Genomic DNA, 24768 nt, shown 5'->3' with positions numbered 1-24768 from the left:
AAAGCTGCAGCAAAACCCTGTGGCTCTTAAACTCAATCCCCCTGTTAATGAAAGCCAACACACCATACGCCTTCTTAACAACTCGATCAGCCTGGGTGGCTACTTTGAGGGATCTATGCACGTGGACCCCAAGATCCCTCTGTTCCTCCACACTTGGAAGAATCCTGCCTTTAACCCTGTATTCAGCATTCAAATTCGACCTTCCAAAATGAATCACTTCACATTTATCAAGGTTGAACTTCATCTGCCACTTCTCAGCCCAGCTCTGCATCCTGTCAATGTCCTGCTGTAACCTGCAACAGCCCTCAACACTACCTACAACTCCCCCAACCTCCGTGTCATTGGCAAATTTACTAACCCACCCTTCCACTTCCTCATCCAAGCCATTTATAAAAACCACAATGAGCAGAGGTCCCAGAACAGATCCCTGCGGGACACCACTGGTCACCAACCTCCAGACAGAATACTTTCCAGCTTTCCATCCATTACCACTCGCTGTCTTCGGCCAGCCAATTCTGTATCCAGACAGCACTACTTTCACTCTAATCATCCTCTTATTTCTCACATAAGTGTAGAACGTCTTGGAGTTTTCCCTAACCCTTCCCCTTCGAGCTCTCCTAAGTCAATTTTTGAGTTCCTTCCTGGCTACCTTGTAACCCTCTAGAGTCGAGTCAGATCCTTGCTTCCTCAACCTTGTGTAAGCTTCCTTCTTCCTCTTGACTAGAAGCTCAACTTCTCTTGTCACCCAAGACTCCTTTACCTTTCCATTCCTTCCTCATCTCAGTGGGACAAACCATCCAGCACTCGCAGCAAGAGCTCCTTAAACAACCCCCACATTACTGTTGTGCATTTCCCCAAGAACAAGTGTTCCCACGTTATACTCCTCAGCTCCTGTCTAATAGCAGTATAATTTCCCCTTCCCAATTAAATACCTTCCCATACTGTCTGTTCCTATCCCGCTCCATGACTATGGTAAAGGTCAAGGAGTTGCATATGAAGTAATACACAGATGCATATGAAGTAATAGATGTGATTCAAAGGCAAGTAAATTAATGGAAGCCACTGATTAAACATGATCTAATTGAATAGTCTAAGGGAATTAATGGCCTCCCCCTGTTCTAGTCTCAACATGACGGGCATTCATTAAGCAGTGGAAAGAGCAGCCCATATATCTCTGAGCGACACCAAATGTTTTATCCATTCACGCGATGTAGGCATCGCTGGCTGGACCAGCATTTGTTGCCCTTCCCTAATTGCCCTTGAGAAGGTGGTGGTGAGCTGCCTGAGGTGTAGATGCACCCACTCTGCTGTTAGGGAGAGAGTTCCAGGATTTTGACCCAGTGACAGTGAAGGAACAGCGATATATTTCCAACTCAGGATGGTGAGTGATTTGGAGGGGAAGCTCCAGGTTGTGGGGTTCCCAGGTATCTGCTGCCCTTGTCCTTCTAGATGGTAGTGGTCATGGGTTTGGAAGGTGCTGTCTGAGGAACCTTGGTGAGTTACTGCAGCACATCTTGTAGATGGTACACATGGCTGCCACTGTTCGGTGGTGGAGAGAGTGAATGTCTTTTTATGAAAATAAAGATTAAAAATCCTTACCTTATACTTTTGCATAACTTCTTTTGTGAAACCATATCTGAAACGATTTCAAATAAATGGACAATTTATACCAAGTAGCCAGAGGTAAATAATTTCTACGTATCACAGTGAACATCATATATAAATATCAATATCACAGTAAGCATCATATATAAACAAATAAATATAAATAATACAGTAAGAATATTACCATATATAAATATAAACATCACAGTCAATATCATCATGGCAGCTTATCTGTCGTAGAATCATAAAATTCTTACAGTGCAGAAGGAGGCCATTTGGCCCATCGAATCTGCATCGACCCTCTGAAAGAGCACCCTAACTAGGCTTACACCACTACCCTATCCTCATAACCCCACCTAACCTTTTGGACACTAAGGGACAATTTAGCTTGGCCAATCCACCTAACCTGCACATCTGTCATTACTTAAATGTACTGAATGGTTTCATTGTATAAAATCACAATAATTAAGGACGAGATCCTCCAGCCACGCTGTGCCGAAAAAGCAGCTCGACGAGCCACAGCGTGGCCGGTGAAAGCCAGGAGACCACGCTCTCGGGATCTATTCGGCTCGCAACGCCTCGCAAGATTCAACACAATCTCGCGAGATGTTGCAAGGCGAATCTCACCACAATGGGTGGGATCAGTTTTTAGCAGCATATTACAGCGAGGCAGTAAGCCTCACTCTATTGTGTAGATTTCCAAGATACCTGACGCTTTGGGATTCAATCCCTTCACCTCGGGGTCCTTGGGCGGGCGCCGTTTGGTACTGGTCTCCACAAACGGGGAACAGACGGAACTGCACTCATGGGGTCTCCAAGAGGATTGGAGACCCCACAGTTGCATGCCCTTTGGGAAGGGTGATGCCCTGGCACTGCTGTAGACCACCTCTTTCGCATGAAATATTCACTTCGCTCGTCATAAGTGGACACCAGCCTCTGAGAACTGCTTTAACACGGCCTCCTGGTTGTCCAGTGTTCTTGTTCAGAGGCTCCTGTGACAAGTGCGTCATCTAAATAAACAACCACATGTGGCAGCCCTCGCAGTATGTTCTCCATTATGCACTGGAAAACAGCACAGATGGAGGATACTCCGACAAGCAGCTGTGTATACTCATCCAGGCCCCGGTGACATATTTTTGGAAGGCCGGATCCTACACGAGCTGCAAATCGGCGTGTCTCATATCGTGAACAAATGCCCGTACGCAAGCTTCGTGTAGAGATCCTCTATGTGGGGCACGGGGTTGTGGTCCAACCAGGAAGCCGTGTTTGCTGTCAATTTGTAATCCCTTCATAAATGAACCATTTTGTCCGGCTTCACTACCGGTACCTCCGGTGCCACCCAGTCAATGAACCAATGAGCCTAATGATGCCCAAAGACTCTGACCGAGCTCTGTCACCACCTTTTCCAGCAAGGCATAGGGAACAGGGCACCCGTAAATACCATGGCAGGGCTTCCAGGTCAATCTGTATGCAGTCTGGGTTGAAAACACTTTGGGGTATTTCTGCAACACCTCACCCAGTCTGCTGGACCCCATCGGGAGGATATGCTGCCAACGTAGCTGCAGATGGCACCACTAATCACAAACCAACAGGCTGAGCGCTTGACCCTTTCCACAATGAGCGGGAGGCACACCGACTGACACCCACAAACCATAGTAGTGCCTGCGATATCCAATGGTTCACCTGTGTAAGTGGCCAACCTGGCCTGGTTGTCCGTCAAATCTAGGGTCTGATACCCCAGCTTAATGCGGTCAAATGTCCTCTGTCCAACCATGGAGACCGCTGTGCCAGTGTCCAACTCCATATCGAGCAGATGCCCATTGACCCGCACCGCAACCTTAACTCGTGGTGCTGCCAAGCAATGTAACTGCATGCAGTGATCTTCCTCGTCTGGCTCATCCAGATGGAAAGTACTGGCCTTGGGCTGAGGTATTCCTCTACCGGCGCGTCTGGACCTCTGGTTCACTCGCGGTCTGCGTTCATGCCAGGGCCAACAACCACAAGCCCCACATCGATCGGGCTCCCCTTCTACGGACTCCCAGGACGTCTCCCACTGAGAAGGTTCTTCCTTCGGCCAGGACGTCGGAGATGGGCCTTTATGGCGTTTGGTCCAAGTTAAGGCAGCAGTTCAAGGAGGGGTCCCTTGTTGGTAGGGGGCGCGTCCTAGGGCATTCACTTCCATCCCCTGTATCTCCTACATCCATTGTCTGGAACAGCATAATTTGAATGGTCTATTGCAAGGTCATGTAAGGCTCGGCTAGCAGTTTCTTCTGAGAGGCCGCATTGTTAATGCCGCAAACCAAGCGCTCAAGCAGCATTTCGTTCAGGGTGGCATGATATTCACAGAACTCCCCAATTTTACGTAATCTCAACAAAAACTCAATGATGGACTCACCCAGGGTCCTTTCAGTGGTATTATACCATTGTACTCTTATAGACTGGATCGGGTTAAAGTGTTGCCCCACTAAAGCTACAAGTCATCGCAAGTTTTAGTGTCTGGAATTTCAGGGAATGTAAGGCTCCGTATCACTCCAAATGTATGCATGCCACAGGCAGTTGGCAAGATGACTGCCTGGCAGTCGTTCTGTGCAATATTGTTGGCCTGGAAAAAGTAGCACATCCTCTGTATGTACTGATTCCAATCTCCAGTCCGGCATCAAACATGTCAAAATGTCTGAAAAGAGGCATAATGAAAGCAAATTTCCAACCTGTATCAGATCAATTTGGAGGTGGCTCAGCAGCCCCAAAGCTAGCCAGTTTTTATCCTCGTCGCCAGTTTTGTAAGGGCTACACCGAGTTTGTTCAAACAAAAACTTCCTTTATTTACAACTACGATTATATACAGCTCCAGTAGTTTCCTACTGGGTCTTCTGTGGTCGGTGCCTTACTGGCCGACACTATTTATACATAGCCAGAGATTGTTCAGGAACTCCTGTGTCCTGATCGAGGGAGCTCATATTCTGCAAGCTCCACGGGGTAGTTAATCATCCGTATCCCGTAAGATCCATGTGGGTTATAACAAAAGGATCACTGTTAGTCCGCTAAATAAGTTGTCTTAGAGAATCATGTTTTGTCTCATGTTTGGGGTTTAGAAGGGGTCTGTCTGTTACACTACGCTAGTCTGTAATTTATTGGAAAAAATGGTTGTTTATTTATTTATCTAGATATGTCTCAGAGATTCTTCTTCTGCTTCCCACTAAAGGCAGAATCCTCCCATTTTGAGACTAAGTGCGATGGTGGACAGCTCCGGTGTCACCATTCCCGCTGGCCAGCATGGTAAGATCCCACAGCAGATTCAGTGCTTGGAACCTCATTAATTATGCAGAGTTGAGTTCCCCCCCTAAATCTCCTGGCGAGCTGGCAGCTGAATCGGCCACCCGCCCTCAGCTGGCAGGTTTGAAGGGCCTGGTACCAGTCCGCCACACTTTTATCACTCTCTCCATCCCACCTGCTTTTACCAGACTGTGCAGCAGTAAAAAGCCAGCCTCAGGAAGAAGACTGTTCCATAATTCAACCACCCTCCCCCTGAGCCCATCACCTGCAAGGTACCCATGCCTCACTCGAGCCTCTACCCATTGCATCTGGAGTCTTCGTGCATCCCCTTCCACTAAAAGATGTGGTACCCCTTTGACCCCCTTGTTCAAGAGCTTTTCATTCAGTCTTCTCGGGGTCCGGCTTCCCTCCCCTCTGCCTTCCCTTGTTCACCTTCTTCATCCACCTACTTGCCTCTCTTCCTGCATCATGAGCCCTTCCACCACCCTCCTTGCACAGCCCTCCTTCCACACTACCCCAATTCTTCGTCAGGCCATCCAATCACTCCCTCCCCCCCCCCCCCCCCCACCCCCCTCACCTGCCTCCACTTCTCACCTCCCACTCCACTCCCAGCCTACCTTTGGACCTTTGTTTCAATGGCTGAATTGGTCCCACAGCACAGTGCCATCCAGATGGACAATGGTGTGTGACACCAGGGGTAAGGAGACACCTGTATTCTCCGACCCCAGGCACTAAAAAATGAAATGCCTCGGTGACAGCACAGTGAATGGTTATGTAATGACATCTTTTGGAATTTGTCCAGCCAGAGTGGACTACCCTATTCTGTTCATTGGTTAAAAGGCGTCATCAGCAATGGAGCCTCTTGGTGTCAATCCTATAGTGACCCTTGGGGACAGCAAGGGTCTGAAAGATGGGGGTGGAGGGGTACATATCTCTGTTGCTTGCCATGCAAGGCAATGTGATGGATGTTTACAGGGAGAGGAATAACATTGATCGTAGGTTTTCTCCAACCCCCAGGCTTAGATTATATTTGGCAAAAAGGGAAAGGATGAAAACCAGGAGGTTTGAACCATTTCATTAAGTTATCAAAACATTCAAATGGAAAGCTCTAAGCTGAGGGATCCAGGACAATGATGCTTTGATTTTATTTGATTTGATTTATTGTCACATGGACCGAAGTACAGTCAAAAGTATTTTTCTGCGTCCGAGGAACGTACACAGTACATACATAGTAGACACAAGAATAATCAACAGAGAACATTGACAAATGGTACATCGACAAAACAGTGATTGGTTACAGTGTGGAACAAGGGGCCAAACAAAACAAATACATGAGCAAGAGCAGCATAGGGCATCGTGAATAGTATTCTTACAGGGAACAGCTCAGTCTGAGGGGGAGTCATTGAGGAGTCTTGTAGCTGTGGGGAAGATGCTGCTCCTATGTCTGGATGTACGAGTTTTCAGACTTCTGTACCTTCTGCCTGATGGAAGGGTCTGAAAGAGGGCAATGCCTGGGTCCCTGATAATGCTGTCTGCCTTCCTGAGGCAGCGAGAGGTATATACAGAATCAATGTGCGGGTGGCAAGCTTGTGTGATGCGTTGGGCTGAGTTCACCACAGTCTGCAGTTTCTTGCGATCTTGGGTCGAGGAGTTGCCATACCAGGCTGTGATACAGCCGGATAGGATGCTCTCTATCGCATATCTGCAGAAGTTTGTGAGAGTCAATGCAGACATGCCAAATTTCTTTAGCTTCCGCAGGAGTAGAGACGTTATTGGGCTTTCTTGACTGTTGCCTTTTCTCAGTCTTTGTCCAGTCTGCACCAACTTTCATTCAGGCGGCAGTCCAGGATGTCACTTTCAGTGACATCACTTCCTGCGGATTACAGAAAGTGCAGCCCCCCGCCGCCACACACACAGTGTGGTGACACAAATTAACACAGCCAATCAGCAATTCTCAGCCCCTTGGCTGGTACAACCTAGGTTTTAACCTCCTGGATTCCACTGGGCGGTTCAAGTTACAATCCCTCCAAAAGACTTCATAAATCTCAGAGCTTGATTTTGCTTTCTGTTTCTTAAGTATGAATTAACAAATCATGGGCGGGATTCTCCAACACCCCGCCGGGCCGGAGAATCGCCGGGGGGGGTGGCGTGAATCCCGCCCCGCCACCCCGACGCCGGCTGCCGGATATTCCGGTGCCAGGTTTTTGTCGGGGGCGGAAATCGTGCCGCGCCAGTCGGGACGTTGGCAGCGACCCCTCACCCCCGGCGATTCTCCGGCCCGCGAGGGGCCGAGTGGCTGACCGTTTTCGGCAGGTCCTGCCGCCGTAAAATTCACCAGGTCCGTACCGGTGGGACCTGGCTCTGCGGGCGGCCTGCGGGGTCCTCGCGGACGCGCGGGGGGGATCTGGCCCCGGTGGGGGGCACCACGGTGGCCTGGCCCGCGATCGGGTCCACCGATGCGTGGGCGGGCCTGTGCCGTGGGGGCACTCTTTCCCTCCGCGCCAGCCGGTGTAACGGTCCGCCATGGCCAGCGCAGAGAAGAACCTACCCCCCCCCCCCCCCCGCGCATGCACCAACTCATGCCGGCCAGCGGAGGCCCTTCAGTGCCGGTTGGCACGGCGCCAAGTCCTTCGGCACCGGCTGGCGTGGCGCCAGCCCCGCCACCGCCGGCCTAGCCCCCGAAGGTGCAGAGGATTCCGCACCTTCTGAAGTCACTGGACTACCAAACTCAAAGCACAGACCAGTCATGTCACAGAAAAAGACCGAGACAGTCAGGAGTTCACCTTAAATTCATTATATGATCCTCATGATTTCCTCTGTTTAAATGTAAATCGTTTGGATAAATCAGGAGAAATGCAAACAGGATAATTATAACCTCCAATGAATTCTTCCCTCTGTCAACAAAGTCTCCATTAAACACGTAAGGCTTCTCTGGATTGGGTAGGCCATTCTGTGGGACCAAAATGAATATGGTTAAATGGGAAACAGAGTGCAAATATAAAATATAAAATCTTCCGAGATGAAAAGAACAAAAATAGAAAGAACTTAATTGAATCCATAGAATTCCTTCAGCGCAGATGGAGGCTATTCTGCCCATCAATCTACCATCAGGAAGAGCACCATACCCAGGTCCAATCCCCCACCCTATCATGGTCATGGTCAATCCACCTGACCTAGATGTCTTTGGACACTAAGGGCCAATTTATCGTGGCCAATCCACCTAACCTGCACATCTTTGGACTGTGCCAGAAAACTGGAGCACCCGGAGGAAACCCATGCAGACATGGGGAAAGTGCAAACTCCACACAGATAACGACCCAAGGCCGGAACTGAACCCAAGACCCTGGAGCTGTGAGGCAGTAGTGCTAACCACTGTGCTACCATGCGGCCATTCTTAATTCGATGCCACCTTTTTCACCCCCAGCATGTCTCACAATCAATTAATTCCTATTAAAGGACAGCCACCGTTACTATGTAGACAGGGAGACAATGACATAGTGGTTAAGTCACTGGGCTTGTAATCCAGAGGCCCAGGCCAGTGCTATGGGGACATGGGTTCCAATCCCACCATTAAATTTAATCTATGAAATCTGGAATTTAAAGCTGGTCTCGGCAATGGAGCTGGATTCTCCGGTCTCCCAGCCACAGGTATCTCGGCAGAGCACCATTCACTGGCAGCAGGATTCTCTCTTCCACTGCTTGTCAATGGGATAGCCCACTGAAGCCACCCCACATCGCCAGGTGCACTGCCGGCAGGAAGACTGAATCCCAACGGCTGGAGAATTCCAGCCACGGTGACCAAGAAACTATCATTATTGTCGTAAAACCCACCTGGGTCACTAATGCCCTTTAGGGAAGGAAATCTGCTGTCTTACCCGATCTGGCCTCCATGGGACTCCAGACCCACAGCAATGTGGTTGATTCTTAACTGACCTCTGACAAGGCTGAACAAGCCAATAAGTTCAAGGGCAATTGAGGATGGGCAACAAATGTAGGCCTTGCCAGCGACGTCCACATCCCATGAGAGAATAAATAAACAGCAGTCACTTTGTACACAGCAAGATCCCACAAACAATGATGGGTTTAAAATACCAGCTGGTTCTGGTCGAACTCTTCAGATGGTCAGACTCACAGAGGCAAATCCAGCACTCGCACTTTTATATGATCAGCTTGAAATCAATAAATGGAGAAACCAATGAGTGAAGCTATCAGAGGCTTTAGGATAGGCAGTCTGGGCAACAGGCCGAGGGGAATGTCACTCTGAGTGCCACTAAAGCTCTGATTGTTGAAAATTTAACTCTTTACAGTCTCACAAAAGGAACGCCTTCTCAGGTTGTAATGAAGTGACGCAGAATTCTCCGGCCTCCCAGCTGCGTGTTTCTTGGCGGCAGAAGTGGGTACATTGTTCGCTGGTAGTGTGAATCTCTCTGTTCCAGCCATTGTCAATGCAAATTCCCATTAGAGCTACTCCACGCTGCCAGGAAACCCCCGGGCTGGGGTGCACTAACAGCAGCACCGTAGAACCCTACTGCCAGCGAATGGCCGGAAAATTCTGGACATTCTTAGAAACATCCGAGTATAAATACTCACGTTACCCCAACAAATGATATAAATATCCATTTCAGCAACTTACTGATACATTGTTCTTTGTTTCTTAATCTGTTATTTTGTTGCATAATTTTAAAAAGCTGAAGCACTTTATATTAACTAACCAATTATTCATCGCATTGTCACCAGACTATGACACACGCTATAAGTTATGTCAATTAAGAATTAACTTAACTTTTGCACCTTGTAGAATATTAACAGCAAGTCATCTAGTTTTCCGTGCAAGTCTCCTGAAAGACATTGTGACAATAATATTGTGTAAGTTTATAGATCAGGTCGGGTTTCGAGATTTCTGTTTGACACAAGTGCAAAATGAACAGTCACAAAGCATTGGTCACCTTCTGATACAGACCAAAGTAACAAGACTAGAATAAAGACAGAACATGCTGGAAATTATTATCAGGTAAGGCAGCATCTGTGGAGAGAGAAAAACAGAGTTATTGGGCGTGATCTAAGGGCCGCGTTGCGCCAGACTCGAGACACAACACGGCCGGTAAATCACGCGAGAACCCACCTCGCTAAGCTTCGCGAGACCTAACGGGATCCCACTATGATGTGATTCCCACCCACAACAGACATAACCTATATCTGCATATTTAAGTGTGCAGTTAGGCACGCTTGAATATGCACTTGTTGGATCTAACCAGCACCTGGGATTGAATCCCCTCGCAGAGAAGACCTAAGTTGGTTGCCGTTTAACACTGGTCTCCGCAAATGGGGACCAGGTGGAACGGCAACGAGGGGGGCGTCTCCCGGGGGTCTCCCGGGGGTCTTCCCAGGTGATCGGAGGCTCCAGAGTGGCACACCTGGGCACATTGACTGCCAGACTGGCCCAGGTGGCATTTTGCCTACAATTGGGATTGGTCCTGGGGGTGCCCTGCATTATGAGGTGGGGAGCGGGGTGCTCAATTACCCCTTTAAAGGTGAGTTGGGGGGTCCGGAGGCCACGGCGGGGGTGGGAGAGATCAGCTTCCTGCACTGGCGAACAAAGCTTGTTAGTGCAGGAATTGCAGCTAAGTTCAGCCTCGGTGAGGCGTTCCTCAGTGAGGCCCTGAAATGAAGCAGAATATCACCGAAAACAGGGGCAATATCACCGAAAACAGGGGCAATATCACCGAAAACAGGGGCAATATCACCGAAAACGGGCAATATCACCGAAAACGGGCAATATCACCGTAAACAGAGGCAATATCACCGAAAACAGGGGCAATATCACCGAAAACAGGGGCAATATCACCGAAAACAGGGGCAATATCACCGAAAACAGGGGCAATATCACCGAAAACAGGGGCAATACCACCGAAAACAGGGGCCATATCACCGCAAACAGGGGCAATATCACCGAAAACAGGGGCAATATCACCGAAAACAGGGGCAATATCACCGAAAACAGGGGCAATATCACCGAAAACAGGGGCAATATCACCGAAAACAGGGGCAATACCACCGAAAACAGGGGCAATATCACCGAAAACAGGGGCCATATCACCGTAAACAGGGGCCATATCACCGTAAACAGGGGCAATATCACCATAAACAGGGGCAATACCACCGAAAACAGGGGCCATATCACCGTAAACAGGGGCCATATCACCGTAAACAGGGGCAATATCACCGAAAACAGGGGCAATATCACCGAAAACAGGGGCAATATCACCGAAAACGGGCAATATCACCGAAAACGGGCAATATCACCGAAAACAGGGGCACTGTTACAGAAAACAAGGGCAATGTTACAGAAAACAGGGGCAATATCACCGAAAACAGGGGCAATGTTATAGAAACAGGGGCAATATCACCGAAAACGGGCAATATCACCGAAAACAGGGGAAGTATCACTGAAAACAGGGACAATATCACCGAAAACAGGGGCAATATCACCGAAAACAGGGGCAATATTACAGAAAACAAAAGCTGAAAAAATATTAAAAAGTTCTGCAATGATTGAAAAGTAGGTCATACACACTGGCATTCAGGGTTATAAACTCATTAAAAGTTGCAACTTGCATGTTAAGCTGCCACCTCGCCCATATGTCACCATACCTGTTATGTTCTGTGTTGTGGCTGTGGTGATGATGCAAACAAAACATCTAGTTCTTTGATTAGTAGCATAGTTTTTTGATAAATGAGCACGTGGAAAGATAACTAACAAACTATAATAACGGTAACGAATAAGTGCATTCTTCTGGAACTGTCAAATGTGACTGTCCTCCAGTTCAACTTACTACCAACTGCCGGATCTGTGGCGCCACATGGTGGATCTCTATTGCCACCTGCTAGTTGGAGGTTGTATAAATAACTATGTATACTAATAGATAACTATATACATTACAGTGTATGTGCATATCACCACATCACATCACCCAGCCACCTACCCACTTACCTCCTGCACCTACCCACACTAACATTCAAACTGGATCTTTAAGCTTGCAGCTAGTGCTCTATGTAGGTAGCATGCCCAGTCTTTCCCCGACTCTACTGTTACAGAGCTCTCCAGAGGACACGGTGCTGCACATTTCTGGGAAAGCTGGGCTCAGAACACCCTGCCCTATCCCAATAACCCCTTAACCTACACATCTTTGGACACTAAGGGGCAATTGATCATGGCCAATTCACCTAATTTGCACATCTTCGGACTGTGGGAGGAAACTGGAGTACCCGAAGGAAACCCACACAGACTCGGGAGAATGTGCAAACTCCACACAGATACCCAAGGTCGGAATCGAACCCGGGTCTCTGCCGCTGTGAGACAGCAATGCTAACCACTGTGCCACCGTGCCACCCACAAACACCTTAATAAATCATCTCTGCTGTAAAGAGAACAATGATCCCCAACATTATTTATTTTTTGTGTCCACTTTCGGCTCCTGAAAATGAGGGACAATTTGATTGCCGCCAACAGACTTACCAATCACGTCACCTTCGCACAACACAGTGACAAGTGGAAAACACCTTGTTAGAAAAATAAATTGGATACTCCTTGCACTGATACAATGATCAGTGGAAGAATGGAAATCAAAATATCCTACCGCAAATTGTGATCTCCTTGGAGTAAGATGTTGAAATGTGGTTGATGTTAGGCATCTGACAAAGGAACTTCCTGGTCTCATGCAAGAGCTGTAACACATAGCAACTGTGAAGTTGCTGAACACACCAAACCCATGTCAGAGTTATCCACATGAAGCGTATAACAATGCAACTAGATAGAATATAGGTGTACTGCAGTTAGCCTCATGCTGCAGTACTCCACAGCACTGAAATTAGCATTCAGAGAGTGAATTCAGGTCCTACCAGAACATACAAACACACAATAGGCTGGGTTTCTTTTCCCTGAAGCAGAGGAAGCTGAGGGGGAATCTGATGGAGCTGTACAAAATGGTGAGAGCCATAGATAGGGTGAATCATAGAACATAGAACATACTGTGCTGAAGGAGGCCATTCGGCCCATCGAGTCTGCACCGACCCACATTAAGCCTTCACTTCCACCCTATCCCCGTAACCCAATAACCCCTCCTAACCTTTTTGGAAACTAAGGGCAATTTAGCCTGGCCAATCCACCTGACCTACACGTCTTTGGACTGTGGGAGGAAACCGGAGCACCCAGAAGAAACCCATGCAGACACGGGGAGAACGGGCAGACTCCGCAGACAGTGACCCAGCGGTGAATCGAACCTGGGACCCTGGCGCTGTGAAGCCACAGTGCTATCCAACCATGCTGCCCTTAATTGTGCAAATCTTTTTCCCATGGCAGAGGTGTCTAAGACCAGGGGGCATAGGTTTAATGATGTGGAGATGGTTTAAGATAAGGGGTAGGTGGTTTAGAGGGGACCTGAGGAAACTCTTTTCCACCCAGAGGGTGGTGAAAATATGGAATGCGCCTGAGGGTGGAGGAGGCAGGTACTCTTGCAACATTTAAGAAGTATCTGGATGAACGCTTAAATCACTAAAGGCCTAGTAGGCTATGGTCCAAGTGCTGGTAAATGGGATTCGTATAGATTGGTATTCGATGGTCGACGTAGACATGATGGGCCGAAGGGTCTGTTTCTGCACTGTATTACTCTAAGACTCGATGAAATTAGGAGCAAGAGTTGCCCATTCGACCCCTTAAGCCAGCTCTGCCATTCAATAAGGTCATGACTTTTCTGATTGTGGCCTCAACTCTACAGTACCACCTCCCCCGATAACCTTGGACTCCTTGCTAGTCAAGAATCTGTCTACCAGTGCCGTAAAATATTCATGAACCCTGCCTCCACCACTCTCTGGAGAAGAGAGGTCCAAAGATTCACAACTCTCTGAGAGAAAGAATTCAAAATTTGTATTACGTTCATAAAATAAATTTTGAGATATTAAAAAGATGATGTCAGCAAACCAAAAATCACTCGATATCGAAATCCAACAAGGACACAAATGCCCTTCAGGGAAGGAAACCTGTCATTTTTCATCAGACTGATCAATATTTGACTTCAGTTCCTCACCAATGAATCAATGAGCAATTTAATTGTATCAGAGGGTGTGATTTGGTGGCCTCGCTGCACCCAACGTGGTGTCGTGACAAAACCGTTGAATCGCACGAGAGGTGTCTAGCGAGATTCGGGATGTTCAAAATGTCTCGCGAGATTAAACAGAATCTCACAAGACGTTGCGAACTGGATCTTGCCCTCACTGAGCATGAATGATCCATCAGACTCATCTGCATTCGGCAGTTTCTCCCAGTGCCCGGGACCTAAAGGCCATGCCTGGGGACTGCCTGGGAGACCTCTCCAAGGCACCATTTAATATTAGTCCACACAAACATGGACCAGTCGTACCTTGGGGGGTGGGTGGGGGAAGGGGGGGGGTGTTCCCAGTTGGGGGGCTCCCAGGCTATTAGAGATCCCCGGGAGTTCGGGCACAGACAGGGTGACAGTGCTGCCCTGGCTGTCCAGCAGGAAATCACACTGAGAAACTCCCCAAGGCCAAAGAATCAGCAAAATGCCGTTGAACAGAAGGGTGTTCCTCAGCGCTGCAGCAGCTGAGAGACTCCCCACTAAACACGTCCGAAAGAGGACATGGAATCACGCCCACTCTACCCAACTGTGACCTAAGCATCAAATCAGGAAATAACAAAGGTACACCCAATCCAGTCAACTCCTCTTCACTAACATCTGGGGGCTAGTGCCAAATTGGGTGAGCTGCCCCACAGCTAATATTAGCTGTAGTATTTGATTCAGTGAGTATGGTAAAGTCCCAGACACATCCATCAACAACCCAGAGGTGGCAGCACAGTGGCATACAGTCAGAAGGGCAATGCCCTGAGACTCCTGAACATCGTCTCCGGACCCCATGAAGTCTCAAGGCATCAGGTCAAACATGGACAAGGAAACCTCCTGTTGATTACTACAGGCCATCCACCCTCACCTGATGAATCTGTACTCCTCCATTGTTGGGAAAATGGACCAGGCCCCAAATTGCAATTTTCAAAATTGTGAGGAAAGGACACTTTACCCCAGGAGTGATGACTCTGACCAATAGCCATTTTTTATGTTAAAACAAACTTTAATATAAATACAGAATTAACCACGTTAACATCAAAGAAATAGCATTACAATTAAACAGTTCTTAAATAAAAAGAAAAACTTTAATTCACAATCTACACCTGCCATTATATATATATCCAACAAAGCAACCCAGTTCAAAATCCACTCACAAATAAAGTCAGCAATCAGGGTTACGTGCTGTACCCTGTGCAGCGTGTGGAGAAAGTCCCTTTCAGGAACAACCTGAGCATCCTTCTGCCTTGTCAGATACAAATCCTACATCCACAAAAACACAGACAGACCTGGCTCCTCCCATTAATTACTTCACTGTATCCCATTAAGTTGTACCATGACCTGCCTAGCTAGGAATAAACACCATCTCTCATTAATTATCAACACCTTAGGGAACCTTCAAAAACATAAACAATATTTAATTTACCATCTTTCGGTAAACAAGTAAATTGTTAAAATCAATGATTACCTCTCCATTGTGACTCCTAAATCACAGCTTTAGCAGACATACTACCTGCATATATTTTAAACCAGGGTTTTTAATAACATTACTGCAACAAATATAAAATATAATATATAACAATTTCCTACATTCATCACATTATGTTGAACACCATTTGGAGGAAGCATTCAGGGTGGCACGGGCACAGAATGTTCAGAATGGGGGACTTCAATGTCCAGCACCACTAGAGACCAAGCTGGCTGGGTGCTAAAGGACATAGCTGCTCGACTGGGACTGTGGCACATGTGAAGGAACCAACAAAAGGGGAAAACATACTTGACCTAATTCTCACCAAACTGTCTGCCACATATGCCTCTGTCCATGACAGTATGGGTAGGAATGGCTACTGCACAGTCCTTGTGGAGACATAATCTTCACATTAACGATACTTTAGTAAATCACGGGGAGTCAAGCGAGTAAAAGATATTGATTTAACAACAAGCATAGACATGAGACCCGGTTAAACCTCACCGGGTACTCTCTCTCTCTCTCTCTCTGTCGGTCAGTTCCACACTGACCGACCATTTATTTAAGTACGGGTAACCTACCTTGCCCCTAGCAGGGGAGCCCGTTCTCCCCGAGGAGCACAGGGAAAACAATCATCCCCACACCTTATGTCCCATCCTGGTTATTGATTCCTCCCCCTCAAAGTCCGAAGAAAAGCCTCGAAGGACGATGATGAGGTGAAGATGACAAAGTTGCAAAAATCGGTGAAGAAGAATCAGAGAGGGGACTTATTATGACGGCGGGCAGGAGGCAGCTGCACATTGGAAGGCTCCCGTTGGGGAACGGCATTTTCGAGGTTTAACGCCCGGTCCCAGGGGCAACAGAGGTGGCAAAAGCAGGGAGAAGGCACAGTGAAGGGAAATGTCGAAAACAAGTTTAAAAAATGGCTGTGAAAAAAGCAGCTGAAAGTCCGTCGGGGAGTGGAAAGGTCACCGCGGGAACGGCAAGAAAAGTGGAGGCTGGGGCATTAGGGGAGGCCGCACTGCCCACGGCTGAAGAAATGACTACGGTGATTGCCGTGGAACTCGAAAGACAGTTCGCAAAGCATATGAAGGCGATGAGGAAGGAGATGGGGGCGGTATTGAAAGTGCTAGTGGAGGAGGCTATTACCCCGGTGAGGGCGGCGGTATTGAGCGCAGCGGCGGAGGTGCAGGAGCAAGGCGAGGTGCTGAAGGAAGTGGAAGAGACGTTACTGCAGCACAGTGATCAACTTACCTTGTTGGGGAAGGAGATGCGGAAGGTGATAGAGATCAACAAGGATCTGCGAGCCAAAATGGGACTTGGAAAACAGATTCAGGCGACAGAATTTAAGGATTGTGGGTCTGCCTGAAGGAGTGGAAGGACCGAGCCGATTGAGTATTTTGCCACGATGTTGGCGAAGGTATTGGGGGAGGGGGAGGATTCCTCCCGATATGAACTGGATCGGGCTGATCGGTCGTGGAGGCCTGTACCAAAGGAGAATGAGCCGCCAAAAGTAGTAACTTTGTATTTTCGTAGGTACAGTGTGAAGGAGATGGTCCTGTGCTGGGCAAAGCAGAAACTGGTGGTGCAGTGGGCTGGAGCTGGTACACACATATATCAGGACTTTACAGTGGAGCTGGCGAGGAGGCGGGCTGCCTTCAACCGGGTGAAGAGGGCACTGTACTTAGCAAGGTGCAGTGCGGCATTGTATATCCAGTGAAGCTGAGGGTGACCTACAAATGCAAGGACTTTTATTTTGGGACGGCGGAAGCAGCAGAGAAATTTGTGAAGGCAGAAGGACTGTGGCAGAATTGAGAAGTGGTCATGTACCAATGTAGCCTCATGTAACTGTATTTTTTCACTGCGGCTGGTGTATGTGCTAAATGAGCTAACGTTGTATATACTTGCAAGAAGTCTTACAACACCAGGTTAAAGTCTAACATGTTTGTTTCAAACACTAGCTTTCGGAGCACTGCTCCTTCCTCAGGTGAGTCAGTTGTTGGACAAGGGAAGAGATGGAACTTTCACTTGCAATGATGGTTCTTTGGGGCTTGGGTGTGTATGCGGGGTTTGTGTGCTAAAGGGGTTTTCCTGGGACTGGGCAAGGGGAAAGAGACCCGGGTGGGGGTCGCCGTTGAGCAGAAAAGCAGGCTCGGCCGGCTTGTATCTCACCAGCGAATGACATTTCAGGCAGGGACACCTGAGTAAACAATTGGCTAAAGGGAGCGGAATCACAACGTCAGTGTCGGAGAGCCCAGTTGTTGGCGTCTCCATGTCGGAGTCTGAGGACAGGACATCTGCATGTCGGCGTCGTGACGTAAACGTGGAGCCGCGTAGGCTGACTGGCAGCCGAACCGGCGTATCCAGGGCAGGTCTCTTTCGGGGTACCACACGGGGGACAGACCTTCGGGAGAGGATATGATCCAGGTGTTACCAGATAAGCTGCCCACAAACACGAACCTGATAAGACACAGAGCTGATTGATGGACGACAACCCCAGAGAGCCAGCGAGCGCCATCGGCAAAGTTATAAAACGCAGCCTGCATCGTCAGGTGTGAAGTGTTGAAGAGGTCGACATCGGCCGGGTCACGGTGCACCTTAATGCCAATATCAGGTAGCCGAAACACAATCGTGTCTTAAGCCGGCGACCTATTAAATGGGTAGGGGCCACCGCTGAGGAGTGGTCCTGCACGAAAACAGGAATCTTGCCAGCCAGGTATCCACCGAGCCAGCGGTCTGCTTCTTCAGTCCCTCTTTAACCATCTTTTCGGGCCCTCTCGGTCAGGCCATTCGACAGGGGTGGTGCGGACATGGCAAATCCCATTGTGCTTTGTAAAAGCAGCAAACACTTGCTCGTAAACAAGGCTCCGTAATCGGTGATGAGCACCTTGGGAATGCCATGGACCGAAAAAGACGCATGTGCTCCAGTCACCCAGGACGTCATCTTGTGGACCTCCAGTCAGTTTGAGTGGGTGTTCACCAGAATCAGAAACATTGATCCCAAAAAAGGACCAGCGAAGTCCACCTAGATACGAGCCCAAGGGTGACCTGGGCATTCCCAGGGATGTAGTGGCACAGCCGCTGGGAGCTTTTGGTCCTCCTGACGTGGGCAGCACTGGGCCAACGCATCAATAACTGCGTCCAATCCTGGGGCCACCAAAGATGGCTTCTGACCAACATCTTCATCTTGGGTACTCCAGGGTGCCCTGCATTAAGGTCCTTCGAAACCAAAGCCTGCCCTTTTTCAGAGACAATGACACTCGAGCCCCAAGAGAGGATACTGTCCTCCACGGTCAGTTCAGAAAACTTGGAGGAAAACGCCTTCAACTCCCCTGATAGCTATTGCTATTGTCCATCTTAGTCAGCACAGGTCAGTCTGTGTCCAATCACAGGAAGCAGTCAGAGGCAAAGAGAGCATGAGGTTAAGGATCGCAATGACCGGGATGGATGGGTCAGCTGCCACGATTGGTAGGGGAAGATGACTCCAATTAGTGGCCCTGGACGGTATTCCTATGCTGCTAACAGCAAAGCCCAGCGCTGGATCTGTGTGGAAACTATCAGCGGGATTGCCGAGCAGCGGCTTCTCGTCAGTTATGATGACAAAATGTTGACTGTAGACGTACTGGTGAAAATGTTTGACGCCAAAAACGACTCTCTTTTGGTATGGGCATAGTATTGTTGCGCTGGCGTCAGCATCCAGGAGGCAAACACAATCGAACGGTCAGGGCCGTCACCCATCCTATTGGACAGGTGACAGACGGCGAGGTGTCACACGTCACATACAAAGGCTTTGCCGAAATGAGTCAGCATCCCCGAAGAGGATAATTGCTGCTTTACCGTCTTAAATGCTGCCGCCTGGGCCGTACCCCAAACCCAGGCCGGCGCTTCTTCAAACAAAAATGGAGGGGGACCAGGAGGGTAGCCAGGTTCGGAATGAACCTCCCAACGTTGTTTATCAGCCCCAAAAAGGAACAGCGCTCCGTGACATCACGTGGTGCGGGGGGCCAGCTTTATCAGCTGGAATTTATCCCGGGTGTAGCTCTACGCAATCGACCCTGGAGCCTAAATACACAACCTGCTTTGCATGAAAGATGCATTTCACTCTTAATTTAATAATCTTTACTGTCACATGTAGTATATTAACACTGCAATCAAGTTACTGTGAAAAGGCCCGAGTCGCCACAGTCCGGCCCTGTATGGGTACACAGAGGGAGAATTCAGAATGTCCAATTCACCTAACAGCACGTCTTTCGGGATTAGTGGGAGGAAACCGGAGCACTCGGAAGAAACCCACGGAGGAGACACGGGGAGACCGTGCAGACTCCGCACAGACAGTGACCTAGCCGGGAATCAAACCTCGGACCCTGACGCTGTGAAGCCACGGTGCTAACCACTGTGCTATTGTGCTTCCCTCTATGCAGGCAGGTGGCATATTCAGAAAACTTCCATAACACCGCCTCGAGGGTCTGCAGCTGCTCCTCCTCCGTGGCCCCTGTGATCAGGATGCCACCTAGATAGATAGCAACGAGTGCCAAACCGCGCAAGAAGCCCTCCATCACGAGCTGAAACACTGCACAGGCTGAAGACACTCCAAACGGAAGCTGGGTGTGCTCACACAGACCTGTGTGTGTTGATAGTCACATATATCCGCGAGGCCTCATCTAACCATAGCTGCAAGTAAGCATTGTTCATGTGAAGCTTAGTGAACGTAGATCCACCAGCCAACGTGGCCTATAGATTGGATTGGATTGGATTTGTTTATTGTCACGTGTACCGAGGTACAGTGAAAAGTATTTTTCTGCAGGCAGCTCAACAGATCATTCAGTACATGGGAAGAAAAGGGAATTAAACAGAATTCAAGAAAATACAAGAAAATACATGAGAATACATAATAGGGCAACACAATATATACAATGTAACTACATAAGCATTGGCATCGGATGAAGCATACACGGGTGTAGTGTTAATGAGGTCAGTCCATAAGAGGGTCATTTAGGAGTCTGGTGACAGTGGGGAAGAAGCTGTTTTTGAGTCTGTTCGTGCGTGTTCTCAGACTTCTGAATCTCCTGCCCGATGGAAGAAGTTGGAAAAGTGAGTAAGCCGGGTGGGAGGGATCCTTGATTATGCTGCCTGCTTTCCCCCGGCAGCGGGAGGTGTAGATGGAATCAATGGATGGGGAGGCAGGTTCGTGTGATGGACTGGGCGGTATTCACGACTCTCTGAAGTTCCTTGCGGTCCTGGGCCGAGCAGTTGCCATACCAGGCTGTGATGCAGCCCGATAGGATGCTCTCTATAGTGCATCTGTAAAAGTTGGTAAGGGTTAATGTGGACATGCCGAATTTCCGTAGTTTCCTGAGGAAGTATAGGCGCTGTTGTGCTTTCTTGGTGATAGCATCGACGTGAGTGGACCAGGATAGATTTTTGGTGATGTGCACCCCTAGGAATTTGAAACTGCTCACCATCTCTACCTCGGCTCCGTTGATGCTGACAGGGTGTGTACAGTACTTTGCTTCCTGAAGTCGATGACCAGCTCTTTAGTTTTGCTGGCATTGAGGGAGAGATTGTTGTTGTTACACCACTCCGCTAGGTTTTCTATCTCCCTCCTGTATCGGACTCGTCGTTATTCGAGATCCGGCCCACTATGGTCGTATCGTCAGCAAACTTGTAGATGGAGTTGGAACCAAGTTTTGCCATGCAGTCGTGTGTGTACAGGGAGTAGAGTAGGGGGCTAAGTACGCAGCCTTGCGGGGCACCGGTATTGAGGACTATGTTGGAGGAGGTGTTGGTGTTCATTCTTACTGACTGTGGGCTGTTGGTCAGAAAGTCAAGGATCCAGTTGCTGAGTGGGGAGCCAAGTCCTAGGTTTTGGAGCTTTGATATGAGCTTGGCTGGGATTATGGTGTTGAAGGCAGAGCTGTAGTCAATAAATAGGAGTCTGATGTAGGAGTCCTTGTTTTTGAGATGCTCTAGGGATGAGTGGAGGGCCAGGGAAATGGCGTCTGATGTGGACCGGTTGTGACGGTATGCGAATTGAAGTGGGTCAAGGCGTTCCGGGAGTATGGAGGTGATGCGCTTCATGATCAGCCTCTCGAAGCACTTCATTACAACTGACGTCAGGGCCACCGGGCGGTAGTCATTGAGGCACGTTGCCTGGTTCTTCTGTGGTACCGGTATGATGGTGGTCTTCTTGAAGCAGGTGGGGACCTCGGAGTGGAGTAGGGATAGTTAGAGATACTCTATCCAGGGCAGCGGGTAATGGTAGAACCGAGAAGCCGTATTCACTGTTAACTTATAATCACCACAAAGGCGAATTGTCTGATCCAGTTTCAGCACCGGGAACACCGGTGTGTCCAGTCAGCGAAGCGCATTGTCTGATGATCCCAAACTTTCCAATCACTGAAGCTCGGTCTTGACCTTCCCGATGATGGTGTAAGGGACCGGGTAGCCCAAGAATATCAGGCTGGGTCTCCGGGTCTACCTGGATAGTACCACGGCTCCCTTAATGGTACTGAGGCCTTGGCAAAACACTTTTGGGTGACTTGCTCAGCTACGAGCATAAGCCCCACCTCCATCCCCACTTGGAGGACATATTGCCAATCAATTTTCAAGTGGCGCAGCCAACCAGTTAGGGCCATCGCCCCACACAACAATGAGAGAAAGATACAGGGACTGACTGCAGTACACCACTGGAGCGATCGTCGGCCCCACCAATATTTAAATGTTCACCCATACATGTGGCCAGTCGAACTGCCGTATCCACAGACAACAAGGTATTCACTCCCTACCTGATCTGGCCAAAGGTGTGTGGCACCACTACCAATACCGCCGCTCCTGCGTCCAACTCCATCGGAATATATCTCCATTGACCTGTATTGGAATAGTGATCGGGGCTGCACAGCACACTGATACACAATTGAGATGCATCTCGGCCTCATCCTCGGCCTCTTCTGGGTCATCCAGATATAGGGCCTTACCATGAGCCCACCACATCCAGGGTGCCTGGAGACCGGGTGCCTGGGGAGCTGTCCCATCAATATAATGAGCTGGTCAAATGGTACTGTGTCAGTGCCACCGGAAACATGAGGCCCCGGATCACTCCAAACATGTGCGCTCCACAGGCTGTCAGCAGAATTACGGTCTGGCCCTCGTTTTCCGTGATGTTACTGTCTCTGCATCCGCTCTGCATAATGATTCCAGTCTCCATACCAGGATCAAAAGCATCCAAACGCCAAACTGAGGTATCGTGAATCACCCAGCTTGGTCCAAAGAAATATATACAACGTGAGGAGGAAGCTTAGCTGAATAATAATCTTTATTATTGTCACAAGTAGGCTTACATTAACACTGCAATGAAGTTACTGTGAAAATCCCCTAGTCGCCACATTCCGGCGCCTGTTCAGGTACAAAGAGGGAGAATTCAGAATGTCCAATTTACCTGCCAGCATGTCTTTTAGGACTTGTGGGAGGAAACCCACACAGATACGGGGAGAACGTGTAGACTCCACATAGTCAGTGACCCAAGTCGGGAATCAAACCTGGACCCTGGCGCTGTGAAATAACAGTGCTAACCACTGTAATAGGTTGCACGTTAATGGCTCCAGGTTTACCCTCGTCGCCAGTTTAGTATGGCACGGGGAGCCCAGCGAGTAAAAGTAATAGACATTTATTTAAACAAGTATATACATGAGACCTGGTTAAACATCACCTGGTTTTTCTCTCTCTCTCTCTGTAGGTCGGTTCCTGATTGGCCGACCTTTTATACAAATTTGGGTAAGCTACCCCGCCCCTAGTGGGGGAGCTCATTCTCCTCGAGGAGCACAGGGAAAACAACCATCCCCACTGTGCTGGTTATTACTGATACCGTCCATCATGTCATGTAGCAAGACTACCATGCTAAATGGGATAGGTTTTGAAAGATCTAACAGCCCAGAATGGCATCCACAATGGGCTGTGAGCCATCAGCAGCAGCAGAATTGTATTCAACCACAATCTGTAACTTCATAGACCGGTGTATCCCCCACTCTACCATTACCGCCAAGCCAGGGGATCACCCTGGTTCAATGAACCAGGGGCTTTGAAAAGGGGCTTTTCACGGTAACTTCATTGAAGCCTACTTGTGACAACAAGCAATTATTATTATTATGAAGAATCCCAGGAACAGCACCAGGCATATCAAAAAATTAGGTGTTCAACCAGTTGAAGTCACAACCACGTGAATGATGGCGGACAATGGAACAACTCACTGGAGAAGAAGGCTCCACAAATATCCCCATCCTCCATGATGGAAGGGCCCAGAACATCAGTGCAAAAGGCAAGGCTGAAGAGTGTGCAACCATCTTCAGACAGAAGTACCGATTGGATCATCCATATAAGCCTCCTCCAAAGGTCTCCCAGCATTACAGATGCCAGACTTCGACTAATCCCACATCCTGTGAAGAAATGAAACCTGACAATGTGGAAAATTGCCCAGGTATGGCCTTCCACAAAAATCAGAATAAATTCAGCCTGGCAAATTACCGTCCCATCAGCCTACTCTCAACTATCAGCAAAGTGGTGGAAGGTTCCATCAACAGTCCAACTCCATGAGTGAGGGCTGGATCTAAAATACTTATTCTGTACAGGGTGAAGGGCAATGGTCCTCTATTGGAAATAATGTCAGCATATTTAACCCTTTTAGGCAGTACGGATTGGACCACATTGGACATGGGGAGGACAGGCTTACGGTCCAATACAGTTTGTGTTGTGTTGTATTTCACAATTATTCCACATGTGTGTTGTGAGTGACAGTGTTCATGACAGAAGCCAGCCTTACCCTGAAATTATTAGACAATGACTCACTTGCTGTTGTTTAAATGCTTTAAGCAAAGCATTGGCATCCATAGCTGTGAGAGGGAAAGAGAGTCGTGGCCCCGTGTAGGAATCAGGAACTTTGATGCTTTTATATTCAGGCATTTTTTCAGTCTCTGAATTGTCACACGTCTGCCCTGCTGAATTTAACAGCTGGGAAAGCAAGTCTGGAAAAGAAAAGGGTACAATGGGATAAGACAACAAATCATAGAATCATAGCAAAATTACAGCACAGAAGGAGGCCACTCAACCCATCTTGCCCATGCCAGCCTGAGGACACCTAGGTACCCTTACTAATCCCACTTTCCTGAACCCAGTCCATAGCTCTGCATCTTAGAGCACTTGAGGTGCAGATCCGGGTACCTTTTAAAAGAGTTTAAGGTCTCTGCCTCCATCACCAACTCGGGCAGCGAATTCCAGACTCCCACTACACTCTGT

The 24768-nt window shown here is 48.5% G+C and overlaps 1 protein-coding gene across 6 annotated transcripts in view; it reads right to left on the bottom strand.

Annotated features, from left to right (window-relative positions):
• ppef1 (protein phosphatase, EF-hand calcium binding domain 1) overlaps positions 1 to 24768 on the bottom strand; it is a 152948-nt gene that overhangs the window by 35949 nt on the left and 92231 nt on the right. For all 6 annotated transcript variants that reach the window (XM_038802819.1, XM_038802823.1, XM_038802817.1 and 3 more), the window contains 5 exons: positions 24322 to 24497; positions 12516 to 12630; positions 9670 to 9716; positions 7662 to 7828; positions 1600 to 1636 (listed from right to left, as the gene is read on the bottom strand). In XM_038802819.1, the coding sequence (XP_038658747.1) occupies positions 1600 to 1636; positions 7662 to 7828; positions 9670 to 9716; positions 12516 to 12630; positions 24322 to 24497 (542 nt within the window). The remainder of the gene's footprint in view (positions 1 to 1599; positions 1637 to 7661; positions 7829 to 9669; positions 9717 to 12515; positions 12631 to 24321; positions 24498 to 24768) is intronic.

The sequence above is a fragment of the Scyliorhinus canicula genome, chromosome 7 (genome assembly GCF_902713615.1).
Source record: "Scyliorhinus canicula chromosome 7, sScyCan1.1, whole genome shotgun sequence".
Lineage (NCBI taxonomy): Eukaryota > Metazoa > Chordata > Chondrichthyes > Carcharhiniformes > Scyliorhinidae > Scyliorhinus > Scyliorhinus canicula.
This window is presented reverse-complemented; position numbering and strand designations above follow the sequence as displayed.